The sequence below is a fragment of the Gadus macrocephalus genome, chromosome 7 (assembly GCF_031168955.1).
Source record: "Gadus macrocephalus chromosome 7, ASM3116895v1".
In the NCBI taxonomy this organism is placed as follows: Eukaryota; Metazoa; Chordata; class Actinopteri; order Gadiformes; family Gadidae; genus Gadus; species Gadus macrocephalus.
The window spans coordinates 25,789,830-25,803,172 of record NC_082388.1 but is presented as its reverse complement, the minus strand read 5'-3'; the positions used below and the strand labels follow the sequence as shown (position 1 = coordinate 25,803,172).

The following is a 13,343-nucleotide window of genomic DNA, read 5'->3' as shown; positions in this document are numbered from 1 at the left end:
GGTTCTGGAAAGGGGACATGGGGGGAGCTCTGGTCTAAACCAGTGCTGTGGTCTGAACTAGGTCTTTACCAGAGCTGTGGTCTTAACTAGGTCCTAACAAGCCCTGTGGTCTGAACTAGCCTTGGGAAGCACTGCAGGCCACAGTACTAGGTCTTAACCTCTTATATGAGAACTTACGAAGTTTGTTGTCCTTATCTCAGTATTAACTGCAGATTAAAAATAACTACACAGAATTAGAATCAAGAAAAATTGACTATCTAAAAACGACTATCTGCTTTACCGCATGAATCACCATTAAAACGTAACATTGAAAACATTAACCGTTAGCCTGAAGTTGTCCTTGGTGCTGTCGACCCCCTGTGGTGAATCTGAGTAACGTTATTCTTACATATTGTGTACCAAACCTACCGTTAAACACGGTCCTCTGCAGCCCTCCAAGAAGTCCTGTGTCCGGCTGGTGAAACCCCTCCTGGTCCTCACTTAGACCCACCGTCCTTGAAGACCCTGGACCAGCTGGTGAACGACCTCATGGTCCTCACCCAGACCCCACAGTCCTGGGAGACCTTGGACCTAATAATGAGACCCTGGACCTAATGAGACCCTGGAATGAGTCGCCTAATTAAGTGGTGCGGACGAAACAAGAGAGACCTGACTGGATTAAAAAAAAAACAGCTGGTATTTAAAAAAAAGAAAAAAAAACGCTCGAGATGCGGTGCAATGTTTAATTTGAGGGATATTTTCAAAATGTTTCAACCGAAAATTATCACACTGGGTGGAATAATATTTAGTACATAAAAAAAAAAAAGAAACGAGGCTTGTGCGTGTTCTTTTAAGGTTCCTTTTTTTCAAGGTCAAAAAGAATACAAATAAAAGTCGTTGCACCATTGATGGACTTTGGTGAGAAATATCACATTTCACGTTATCAATGTCATGTCCCGCCCAGGGCTGTACCGACCCCCACCCCCACCTCCCCACACACCTGGATTCAACGCGCCCCCCCCCCCTGACAGCTTAGGTCATCCCAACAACAGCAAACAGGGGCTTTCTTTGTCCATCTTTAATGTAACAAATTTCTCAGGAGCACAAGGTCAAAGGTCATGGCCAGTCCATCCGCGGGGGGGCGGTAGAAAGAGGATTTCCAGATAAAATCGATCATAAAAACAACGACTGATTGAGTGTGACGAGACACAGGAGGGGGGGGGGGTGCGGGGGCGGGGCTTCACACAGCCTGCAGCAGTCTCTCGACGCCGATTGGTCCATCAGAACCGCAGGCGCGAATCCGATTGGCTAACGCATGCGCATGTGCAGACTGTGTTTGGGTCCGTCAACTCGCTCCAGCTTCTCGAAGTGCTTGCGGGCGTTCCGGATGTTGATCAGAGTGGCTGCGGACGCTGCAACGCAGAACACACGCGTCAGTACTCGCACACGGGCAGGTGAGACAGGGACACCTTTCAGGTAAAGCCGTGGGGTCCCTGATGTGCATATGGAGACGGCCCACTTATAAGACGGCTGACTTGTAGGATGTTAGTAAGATGGTGCATTCTTTATCTAAAATCGTGTTTAAAAAAGGTTTGGAAAGTTCTGAGGGCCCGAGCTAGTGACCTTACCCATAAGCAAAGTTACTAATTAAGTTAGTTAAGCCTTTGTATTCCTTTCGGAACATAGGCCATTGATGAATCGTTTCCACCCCCGAAAGTTACTAATTAAGGATGTCAGCAATTAACTAATAACCAAAGAATGAAACTAACTTACAAACTATGGATGTAAGTAAGTAACTAAATAACTATGGATGTGAGTGTTACTAACTAACTAACCAAGGATGTAAGTAAGTAACTAACCAGGTATGGATGTATGTAGTTAACCAACTAAGGGTATAAGTACAGAACTAACTAAGGATGTAAGTAGCTAACTAACAGTGGATGTAAGTAACCAACTAACCGACTATGGATGTAAGTAAGAAAGTAACTGACTGGTGTGAGATGTTGCACATCCATTCCACAACTGACATGGGTGGTGTTCTTACGTATAAAGGAGTCAGATGATGACGTGACGTGGGTGTTGGATGTGGGTGTGGGTGGTGTTCTTACGTATGGAGGGGTCCGACATGATGACCATGACGTAGGTGTTGGAGGTGAAGACGTCGATGAAGGCGGCGAAGTTGGAGTTCCTCACTTCCATACTCTGGAAGGAGGCCGCTAGTTTACTGCGAGATGAAAACACATTAATCATCGGACACGAACGTGATGCTTCACCGGACACCCGAGGGCTGATTATGGTTCCACGTTCACGCAACGCAATGATGACCACGCCGGCGCTTCGACGCAGTCGTGAACCTTCACGGTTCTGCGAGGGGTCTGAGTCACAGCCCTCGCTGCTGCGTCGACTCGACGTAAGGTTAACATTTTTAAAGGCGCACGTCGGTGGACGCAAGGAGGGTCCGCGAGGAATGTAAGGGGTCCCTGACCCTCTTGCGTTGCGTGATTGTGGGACCATAATCAGCCCTTCAGAGGCTCTATGCAGACAGAGGCTGGAGGGTCCCACGTGATGTCACACATTCCCAGCCGCCATCTTGGTGCCGTTTCACACGTTCTTGTAGAATGTTTGGTCCACGAGTACCAAGATGGCGGCTGGAACTTCTTAAAGGGAACTTCTGATCACATGATGAAACCCTCCCGTAGATTCCAAGAGCTATCAAATATCAATAAAAGGTATATAGTCTCATAATAACATTTAGAAAGCACTCAAACTAAGAGACTGAAAGAGGCAGAGAGGGCAGCAGGGGTAGACGTTAAGCAGAGTGCAGGACCTGATGGGACAGACCATAAGGTGAGTCCTTAAGGGACAGACGTTAAGGAGAGGCATTAAGGGACAGACGTTAAGGAGAGGCAATAAGGGACAGACGTTAAGGAGAGGCATTAAGGGACAGACCTTAACCTGAGGCCTTCAGGGACAGACGTTAAGGAGAGGCAATAAGGGACAGACGTTAAGGAGAGGCATTAAGGGACAGACCTTAACCTGAGGCCTTAACGGACAGACCTTAAGGTGAGGCTTTATGGAACAGATCTTAAGGTGAGACCTTAAGGGACAGACCTTGAGGTGAGACCTTAAGGGACAGACCTTAAGGTGAGACCTTAAGAGACAGACCTTAAGGTGAGTCCTTAAGGGAAAGACGTTATGGAGAGACCTTAAGGGACAGACCTTGAGGTAAGGCCAGGCAGGAGTGCGTTACCTGCAGCTGAGTTTGAACTGTTTGATAATGTTGCTAATCTTCTCGAAGCGATGGGCATCGCGCTGCTCTTTGCACTGATAGTGAGAGATCACCTGCAACACACACACACACACACACACACACACACACACACACACACACACACACACACACACACACACACACACACACACACACACACACACACACACACACACACACACACACACACACACACACACACACACACACGTAAAGTTTACATATGTTTAAGTTTGCATGAATTTACATGCAATGCTTTACTTGTCCCTCGGAATTACAACCACTGTCTATCTCCACAAGCTTGGATGGAAATGAGCCGTCAACAGCAGCCTTCACTGCATGCATCTACTGGATGAACTCAGAAGCTGTGGTGCGGAGGTGTTGGCAGCATACCAGAAACGTAGCTCTCTCAAACAGCAGCACCTCGTCTGCCTCTATGATCTGAGCGAAGTTCCTCAGGTTGGTCTCAAGCTGCTGGACGTTAGGGATGAGCTGGTAGACGATACTGGACCAGGCCTGGGGGAGAGAGAGAGGTGTTAGGACTAGGGCTGCAACAACGAATCGATAAAATCGATAAAAATCGATTGCTAAAAGCGTCGTAGGCGCGGCACTGTTTACAGCCAGCCGGCCGCCGACAGGTTGGTTCATGGTTCATGCACAGTTTTTAAATCCATGTTAAAATCGGCAGGATATAGAGCAAGTTGGCTTAAAAAAAGTAGCAAACAGTGTGAAATGTGATGTGTTCAGGTCGGCTCAGTAATATGATTGATGTGTTCAAATGCAACACAAAAAAAAAAAGAAATTTGAGATTTTGGCGAAAACTTGTTTTCCCAGCAATAAAAAATAGATAGTAAAGATGGAATTATGACCTGTTTAACGTCCTATCTTGAGCTATGATCATCTTATCAGCAATTAAAGCAATAGTACAAGTTCTATTTCAAAAAACTAATAGAAAAGTATCAATAGTAGTGGTATCAATAAAGACTTTGATCGTTAAGAAGTCTCGAAAATGCTCTCAATATCAATAAAAATTAACGATCTCCTGTCATCTGAGAGAAATTAAGATGATTGAATTTATTTTCAACCGTTGGTGTTTTTACACTTCAACCTGGTGTTTTTACACTTCAGTCTGCACTGTGAATTTGAAGTAATGTTTTTGAATAAAGATGCGGCAATTACAAATGTTTCTTTTTTTTTTCTTTCGATTCATCGAAAAAATAATCGACTGATCGATTATTAAAATAATCGTTAGTTGCAGCCCTAGTTAGGACATATCCCCCTTCATCATCATCTTCATCATCATCAGGCTACAGGCAAAGGGGGGAGAAGTCCACCACCCGGCCGAGACACTATCGTCGTTCAATCTCTGAAAGGCCTTGCCAGAAACAGTTTTTCCGTGTCTCTGATCTACTGTTCTTTCTACTCTACTGGTTTGTGTGTATCTGCTATGAGCCGTCTGAGGCCGGTGAAGAAGTGTGTTACTAAAAGTGTCAATAACAGTTAATAAAGAGGTAGAGGAAGATGGGATTCTTCTGGGTGTGATGAAGAGGACCTTGTAGAGCGTCTCGTCCCAGATGGACGTCCTGAAGCAGGTGCAGGACAGCGGTCTGGACAGCCTCCTCAGGTCCTCCTGGCGCTCGTTAAAGATCTGGATCAGAACCGGAACAGAACCCGGGTCAGAGGGAGCAGAACCAGACCAGAACCCAGGTCAGAGGGAGCAGAACCACAACAGAACCCAGGTCAGAGGGAGCAGAACCACAACAGAACCCGGGTCAGAGGAGCAGAACCACAACAGAACCCGGGTCAGAGGAGCAGAACCACAACAGAACCCGGGTCAGAGGGAGCAGAACCAGAACAGAACCACAGCAGAACCACACACTTAACTACAGTGTGACACACAGACACACCAAAACTACACTGTGACACACGCACGCACACATACACACACACACACACACACACCGAAACTACTCTGTGACAAACACACTCACACCTAAACTACTTTGTGACACACAGACAGACACACCCCTAAACTACACTGCGACACACACACCTAAACTACACTGCGATACACACACCAGTGTTTCCCATACATAGACCATTGTGTGGCGCGGCGCCACAGAATCAACATCGAGCGCCACGAATTGATTCTGTCATTTTATTTTTATTTTTTTTTTATATCTATTTTTTTAATAACGCGATTTGGAAATCTAAAAATCGTTCCGTCCGTTCATCTCTGCATAGAACTCGTTCTCCCTGTCATTCTCACACACACACACGGAGCGAGAACGACGATGCTAACACATGAACCCACCGATGTCACCGATGGCGTATATATATATGATACTACCCCCCCCCCCCCGCACCACCACACATTGGTCCTTGGTCTGTGGGAAACACTGCACCCCTAAACTACACTGCGACACACACCCCTAAACTACACTGCGACACAAACACACACCCACACACACACATAGGGGGGGGGGGGGGGGGGGGGGGCGTTCTCACCAGGTCTCTCTGGTCCTCCTGAACCAGGTCCATCTTGTGGACCAGGCAGAAGACCTTGGCGTCAGGGGAGTTCTGCAGGATGGCCTCCAGGCAGGACTGGTAGTAGTGCATGTCCTTCTCCAGCTCCCGGCTCTCCACGTCGAACACGTAGATCAGCACCTCCACGTTACGGAAGATGTTGTCCCTCTGGCTGGTGAAGTAGTTCTCCATGAAGGTGTCCTGGCTGGAGGTAGACATGTTATACATGTTATATATGTGGTATCTATGTCTTGACTATTGAACTACTTCTCTATGAAGTTGTCTTGTCTGGTGGTAGACATGTATGTACATGTTATATATGTGGTATCTACATCAGGGCTGTCCAGTTCATAAATCATCCAAGTCATTGATAGAACATGACATATGTTACAGATATATCATTATCAGTTTTCAATAAATGATGAACTCGAACTTACCCTCCACAGTCCCATAGATTCAGAACCAGGTTCCCGAGGAATCTCACATGCGAGTGTTCCACATCAACTACGAGTTAGAAAGAAACATTAATAATCGGTTCAATCCCTGAACCCTATAAACACTGAGGTCGTGACGGCGTCACACTCACTCGTCGCCCCCAGACGCCGGGTGTCCCGAGCGATGTAGTTGGCGAAGATGATGGACCTCATGCTGGTCTTCCCGGACCCGCTCTTCCCCATCAGCAGGACCTGGATCGATCAGAGAGCACAGACGGTTCAGATCGATGGGTCCGTCCTCCAGCACTGGATCAGTGACCCTAACCGCTATGAAGTTCAGAACGCACCTTCTTCTTCATGGCTGTGCTCGACATCCCGTAATACTGTTGAATCCTCCCGTTAAACTTGATGTTGTTGAAGCAGATGTGTTACCGCACACGTCCTACAGCAGTAGGGGGAAGACATAAGATATAAGACATTTAAGATCTATATTATATATTTAGACCCATCGCCAGGTGTGCACCGACATAGATGACCTTCCCCTGGGGGTCTGTGCTCGGCTGGGTCGGACCCCGGAGACTAAATATAAAATGTTAAACGTTCTACTCGGTTTACTACGAGTCGATGAGAGAAAATATCCAACACGATCATCGCTAAACACCTGACCCACATCAACAACACCCCCTCCCGTAGCGAGCGTTCCCTCTCGATGCTACCGTGAAGCTAATGCTAGCTGCAGTTACATAAACACAACCAGTGACAGGTCCGTTAGCTATTTTTTAAACGTCCGAAGACCAATTTGCAAGGCAGATAAAATCCTACCCGTTATACTTTATATAAATCTGAGATAAATCATGTGTAGGAATCCTGATAAACATTACTTGGTCCAGGCAGCCAGAAGTCCAGATCAGCTGCTTCCTGTTTACGCGCTACAGTCACATGATTTTGTTATTTATGGCTATCACATGACCTGTTCCTCGTGGTGACTACTAGGGGGCGACAGAAGATACACCGAGACCAACACTGATAATCTCATAAGGTTCATCACTGCTGACATCGAATCTGTAGAACTACGAGAACACCGCAGAGGAAAAGCTTAGTGACAAAAGTAGATAATCCACTTTCATCCTACGAACGAATTTGACTATTGATAGCAACTGGTATTGTCAAAATACAAAGTTTAAAACACCCAAAGACCACAAGAAAATGTCACCGGCTTTATAATGAATTTATTGAAAACCAAGGCAAAAAGGATAAAAGTGTTATAAAATGCACCCTCGTCTCATGATCCCTGACACAAGGAGCACAGCAAACATCATATAGGCGGTCGTCCTGACAACAGGGTCTGACGACATACATTTGATAAACATCGGACCGAACTTGAGAAATTGGGATCAGTTTTCGGTCTTTGATAAAGCTCTTCCTCACTACATGAGGGAACAGATTTCTAACTCTGGTTATTTAAAGTTTAACCATAACTACGTTAACAAGAACAACTCCGTCTCGTCTGAAGCCCACAGCGTGCCGGAAAGACTCTTAACTGGTAAATAATACAAACAAATACAAATAAACCCCAATGTTGAAAAGAGAATCCCCATGATTCATAAATACACCGTTACCAGAGATACAATGCAGGGAACCATAAAGCAGCAGTGACCATACGCTCCTAAATACACAACAGGACGCGTCTAGTACACAGATGCATCCTGGGAGAGAGTCCATGGTGGAGTAGAGAAGGGCGGTGAGCTGGAGCGCGCGTCCTACATCTGGTCTCTGAGCTTGGCCAGTCGTGAGGACAACTCGTCCTGCTGACAGGAAGCAGGAAACATGAGGAGCAGAACGGGAACAGAGACCATTGGAATACGTGTGTTTGGATACGTTATATATATACAGTATGTTTGTTGATACCTTGATATCCATCTGAATGGTAACATGTGTTTGTTTTTATCGTTATCATTTCGGAGCTAGAGGTTTTGCCTGGAGAAGTTCGGACTTTGTCTTTTGAACCTTTTATACTTATTCTTTCAAATGTTAGCTGCTTCCTTCTACTGGGTGTAGGAACAGAGGGAATTGTGGGAATCAAACCTCAACATGGTGTGTAGCATACGGTTATATATATATATAGGTAGACCTATACATACTCATATATATATATTAGTGCTGTCAGTTAAACGCGTTATTAACGGCGTTAACGCAAACCAATTTTAACGGCGTTAATTTTTTTATTGCGCGATTAACGCAATTATTATTATTTTTTTTTTTTTCTTTGGCTCAAAACAAAGAAGCAGTAGCCTGACTGCCATGTTCAAGGCAGTATGCTTGTATGTTCATTGTTTAATTGCAGTATAGGCTTTTTTTTTGTATCGTCCTGTTTTGATCAGTATATTCCAATGTTATTATAAAAAATCATTTGCACAAGGCAAGCCGATGCACTTCTCCATGTTGATAAGAGCATTAAAATGAGAAAAATTAATGGGACAAAGAAATCAAGGGATATTTAGCATAGAAAAAACATTTGCGATTAATCGCGATTGCTCGCGATTAATCACGAGTTAACTATGACATCAATGCGATTAATCGCGATTAAATATTTTAATCGCTTGACAGCACTAATATATATATATGAGTATGTATAGGTCTACCTGCTCTGTGTATAACCATGTATAATAGATGTATTAGTATGCATCTGTATGATATATATCTGAGTGTGTATCTCTTTACCTGCTCTGCGGCTGCCACACTGCTCCCCACAGAGCCGCTCTGTCCCTGAGGCAGCTCCAGGTTCAGGTCCAGCCTGGAACACACAGCGTGACACCGTACACACAATGTTACATCATACACAATGTTACATCAATAACATACGTGACATCATGCACAGCACTCATGACACGCACATGACATCATTCAGCTTATATATATATATATAAAGTCATTTCTAGGATCTACATCTCTCATGAGAAAGGATGGCGAATAAATAAACAGGACGCTGGTGATTCGTAATCAGGTTGACTGTGAGCAGTGTGAGCGTGTTTACCCGGCTTCGTCGGCCATCTCGTGCAGCAGTCCCTCCACTTGGCTCTGAAACACAAGGCATCAGTCACACCTCGTCCCAGAACACCCACCGGGAGGCCCGGGGGCGCGCTGGCACGCGTGTGTGCGAGTGACTGCGTGCTGCTGTGGATGTGTGGGTGCCTGTGTGTGTGTGTGTGTGTGTGACGTCCGCTTGGAGGTGGTGTGGGTGTAGTCAGGGTGGAGGTGGTGTGTGTGTGTGTGGGGGGTGGTGTACCTGCGGTGTGGTCAGGGTGGAGGTCGTGTGTGTGTTTGGGTGCTGTACCTGCGGTGTGGTCAGGGTGGAGGTGGTGTGTGTGTTTGGGTGGTGTACCTGGGGTGTAGTCAGGGTGGAGGTGGTGTGTGTGTGGTCAGGGTGGAGGTGGTGTGTGTGTTTGGGTGGTGTACCTGTGGTGTAGTCAGGGAGGGTGGTGGTGGTGTGTGTGTGTGTGTTTGGGTGGTGTACCTGCGGTGTAGTCAGGGTGGTGGTACTACTCATGGAGTCCTCCATGTGCGCCGTCTGCACGTCCAACGTCTCAAACTGGTGCTCAAACTTATCCATGAGTATCGAGATCTGAGGAGCACGCGTCGTTACTGAGGAGACTCCCGCTCAAACCTAGGACCACCCACACTCAGAAGGACCAATCAGACGGAGCAGAGGGCGGACCTACCTTCTCCAGGTTCATGCCCTGGACTTGGTCACCTGCACGGAGAACGCTCAGTCAAGTCTCAGAATCGCTGCGACAGTCAGCGCAGGGAAACCCAACCACAGTCACTGCAACAGTCAGCGCAGGGAAACCCAACCACAGTCACTGCAACAGTCAGCGCAGGGAAACCCAACCACAGTCACTGCAACAGTCAGCGCAGGGAAACCCAACCACAGTCACTGCAACAGTCAGTGCAGGGAAACCCAACCACAGTCACTGCAACAGTCAGCGCAGGGAAACCCAACCACTGCAACAGTCAGCACAGTGAAACCACATCACAGTCACTGCAACAGTCAGCGCAGGGAAACCCAACCACAGTCACTGCAACAGTCAGCGCAGGGAAACCCAACCACAGTCACTGCAACAGTCAGCGCAGGGAAACCCAACCACAGTCACTGCAACAGTAAGCGCAGGGAAACCCAACCACAGTCACTGCAACAGTCAGCGCAGGGAAACCCAATCACAGTCACTGCAACAGTCAGCGCAGGGAAACCCAATCACAGTCACTGCAACAGTCAGCGCAGGGAAACCCAACCACAGTCACTGCAACAGTCAGCGCAGGGAAACCCAATCACAGTCACTGCAACAGTCAGCGCAGGGAAACCCAATCACAGTCACTGCAACAGTCAGCGCAGGGAAACCCAACCACAGTCACTGCAACAGTCAGCGCAGGGAAACCCAACCACATCACAGTCACTGCAACAGTCAGCACAGTGAAGGGTTAGGGTTAATAGTAGTAACTAGTACTAAGTAGTTAGGGGTTACAGTTAGGTACTAGTCCTAATACTAGGATTAACTAGTAGTGGAGGTCCTACCCTCTTCATGGTGAGGGGCCTGAGGGCGGACTGCACGCAGGGCCCCAGATGGTATAGTACTAGTAGTAACTAGTAGTGGTGGTAACTAGTACTAACTAGTAGAGGTTGTAACTAGTACTAGTACTAACTAGAAGAGGAGGTCCTACCTTGTTCATGGTGAGGGCACATGGGACCCCGGATAGTGTGTCTAGTACTAGTAGTGGTGGTAACTAGTACTAACTAGTAACTACCTTGTTCATGGTGAGGGCAGTCTGCACGCAGGTCCCCACATGGTGTATAAAGTACTAGCAGTAGTAACTAGTACTAGTAGTAACTAGTAACTACCAACTAGTACTAGTACTAACTAGTAACTACCTTGTTCATGGTGAGGGCCGTCTGCACGCAGGTCCCCACATGGTGTATAAAGTACTAGCAGTAGTAACTAGTACTAGTAGTAACTAGTAACTACCAACTAGTACTAGTACTAACTAGTAACTACCTTGTTCATGGTGAGGGCCGTCTGCACGCGGGACCCGACCGCGTCCACTCTGGCGCTCATCCTCAGGAAGTTGACCGACTGGTTCTTCTGGCGGATGGCGTTCTCGGCGTGGATGCGGGCCACCTCCGTGTTCCCCTTCTGGATGGCCTGGGGGGGGGGGGGGGGGGAGGAGGGGTCATAGGTCAGGAACTTTCTGGAAGCACCTCAACATCGCGGGACACTCGCCGCCGTGGACCACGGCTCCTTACCTTCTTCACTTTGTTCTTCTCGACCTTCTCCTCCTTGTCACACCTCTTGGAGTTTCTCTGGAGTTCTTTGGCGGCGAACTTCAGGTTGAAGAGATGTTCTGGGCAGCGGGTGAAGGAACCAACTGACCACAGACTGGATGAGCACCGCTCTGGCTCAGAGGGTCTCCATGAAACAGACTGAACAGAGACACCTGACCTCTCTAATAACAGCCCACCACCGCCATCAAACAAGACACCGACTATTGAGGACAGGGTCAACTACTCTCTGCCGGCGACAGTAGCTTGAATGGAAAGTGTGTGTGTGTGTGTGTGTGTGTGTGTGTGTGTGTGTGTGTGTGTGTGTGTGTGTGTGTGTCCTCCTAAATGATAGTGACGTCATTAAGCCGTCCATATCAGATAACGTCACCCTCATTGTTCACGCTCAGGTGTTCAAGAGGAACTAAACGACGCGGACGATGACTCGGCCGTCAGGCTATTACCGTCAGGCTCGACCCGTGGGTGGAGCCCGGCGGGGGTCGGAGGCCTAATGCGGGATGAAACCGGGTTGAAGCTGTTGGTGTCCTTAAGTTTCATGGGTCGTGTCGAACTGAAGTTTGAAAGTTTGATATGAAGTACAGTTCGACATGATATAAAGATTTACCACCGTGATCACACCCGGGTTACTACACACGAACTCAAGTTAAACACACTGAGGACATTAAAGTAGACTGTACACAAAAACAGTAAAACATGAACGTACACTGAAGAGAAAAAGACACACTAAAAAACATGAACATAGACTAAAGAGATACAGTTACACATTTCAGACATGAACATACACTACAGACATGAGGATAGTATATAACCGTAAGACATTCGGCGCTGATCAGTCTCAGTAGTCGACATTCTTGTTTAAAGGACTGTTTTCAGGGTTTTAAAGGATACTCTCCATATTCGACATCCTGGCGACTTGTTTCGGTGGAGTTCAGCTAAAGAGAAGAGGGCGAGCGATCGGAGCGACGTTACGATCAATAAGTACAACAACAACAACTGAAATCAAAACTTAGCTTCGCCTCGTCTTCGCTCTCACTTCCGGGTCCACTGACAAAAATATCAGTGACGTCGCCGTCACGTGGACGAGACTGACGTCAGACCGAGGAGCTCCCGTTGAACGTCACACATGCACACACACGCGCACGCACACACACACACACACACACACACACACACACACACACACACACACACACACACACAATCGCACAGACACACGTACACACACACATACACACACACACACACACATACGCACACACACACACACACACACACACGGACGCGCGCGCGCACACCACACACACACACACACACACACACACACACACACACACACACACACACACACACACACACACACACACACACACACACACACACACACACACACACACACACACACACACACACACACTTTTTATTCAAGCTACTATTGGTTTCTAGTGTGGCTGCGATTTACACTCGTATCCGAGAGGCCTGGGAGTCTGTCTGATCGATGATTACAGTCTGATGACAGAGGAGAGAGACATACGATAGAGAGACGAGAGGAGAGGAGAGAGAGGAGAGCGAGGAGCGAGAGATTGTTAGAGAGGTTGAGGAGATGAGAAGATGTGAGACGAAGAGAGAGAGAGAGAGAGAGAGAGAGAGAGAGAGAGAGAGAGAGAGAGAGAGAGAGAGAGAGAGAGAGAGAGAGCGAGAACGCGAGAGAGAGAGAGAGAGTGAGAGTGAGAGAGAGAGGAGAGGAGTGGAAGACAGGAGAGATGAAGATGAGAGATAGGGGGATGAGAGAAGAGGAGTCAAT

The 13,343-nt window shown here is 47.3% G+C and overlaps 1 protein-coding gene and 1 pseudogene across 2 annotated transcripts; both read right to left on the bottom strand.

The window, feature by feature from the left end:
• Positions 1-1,042: 1,042 nt before the first annotated feature.
• rraga (Ras-related GTP binding A) lies at positions 1,043-7,218 on the bottom strand. 2 transcript variants are annotated; one of them, XM_060057722.1, is made up of 10 exons: positions 7,092-7,218; positions 6,558-6,652; positions 6,363-6,462; positions 6,214-6,280; positions 5,759-5,981; positions 4,803-4,898; positions 3,644-3,766; positions 3,230-3,321; positions 2,088-2,203; positions 1,043-1,391 (listed from the first exon to the last, which is right to left on the bottom strand). In XM_060057722.1, exons 2-10 carry the CDS (start codon positions 6,582-6,584, stop codon positions 1,288-1,290), a joined length of 948 nt encoding a protein of 315 aa, XP_059913705.1. In that variant the 5' UTR covers positions 6,585-6,652; positions 7,092-7,218; the 3' UTR covers positions 1,043-1,287. The 2 variants fall into 2 exon arrangements, with proteins under 2 accessions (XP_059913705.1, XP_059913706.1); XM_060057723.1 differs by having other exon boundaries at positions 7,033-7,165.
• Positions 7,219-7,422: 204 nt separating this feature from the next.
• On the bottom strand, positions 7,423-12,608 carry LOC132462118 (charged multivesicular body protein 1B2-like; annotated as a pseudogene).
• Between the last annotated feature and the right edge of the window lie 735 nt (positions 12,609-13,343).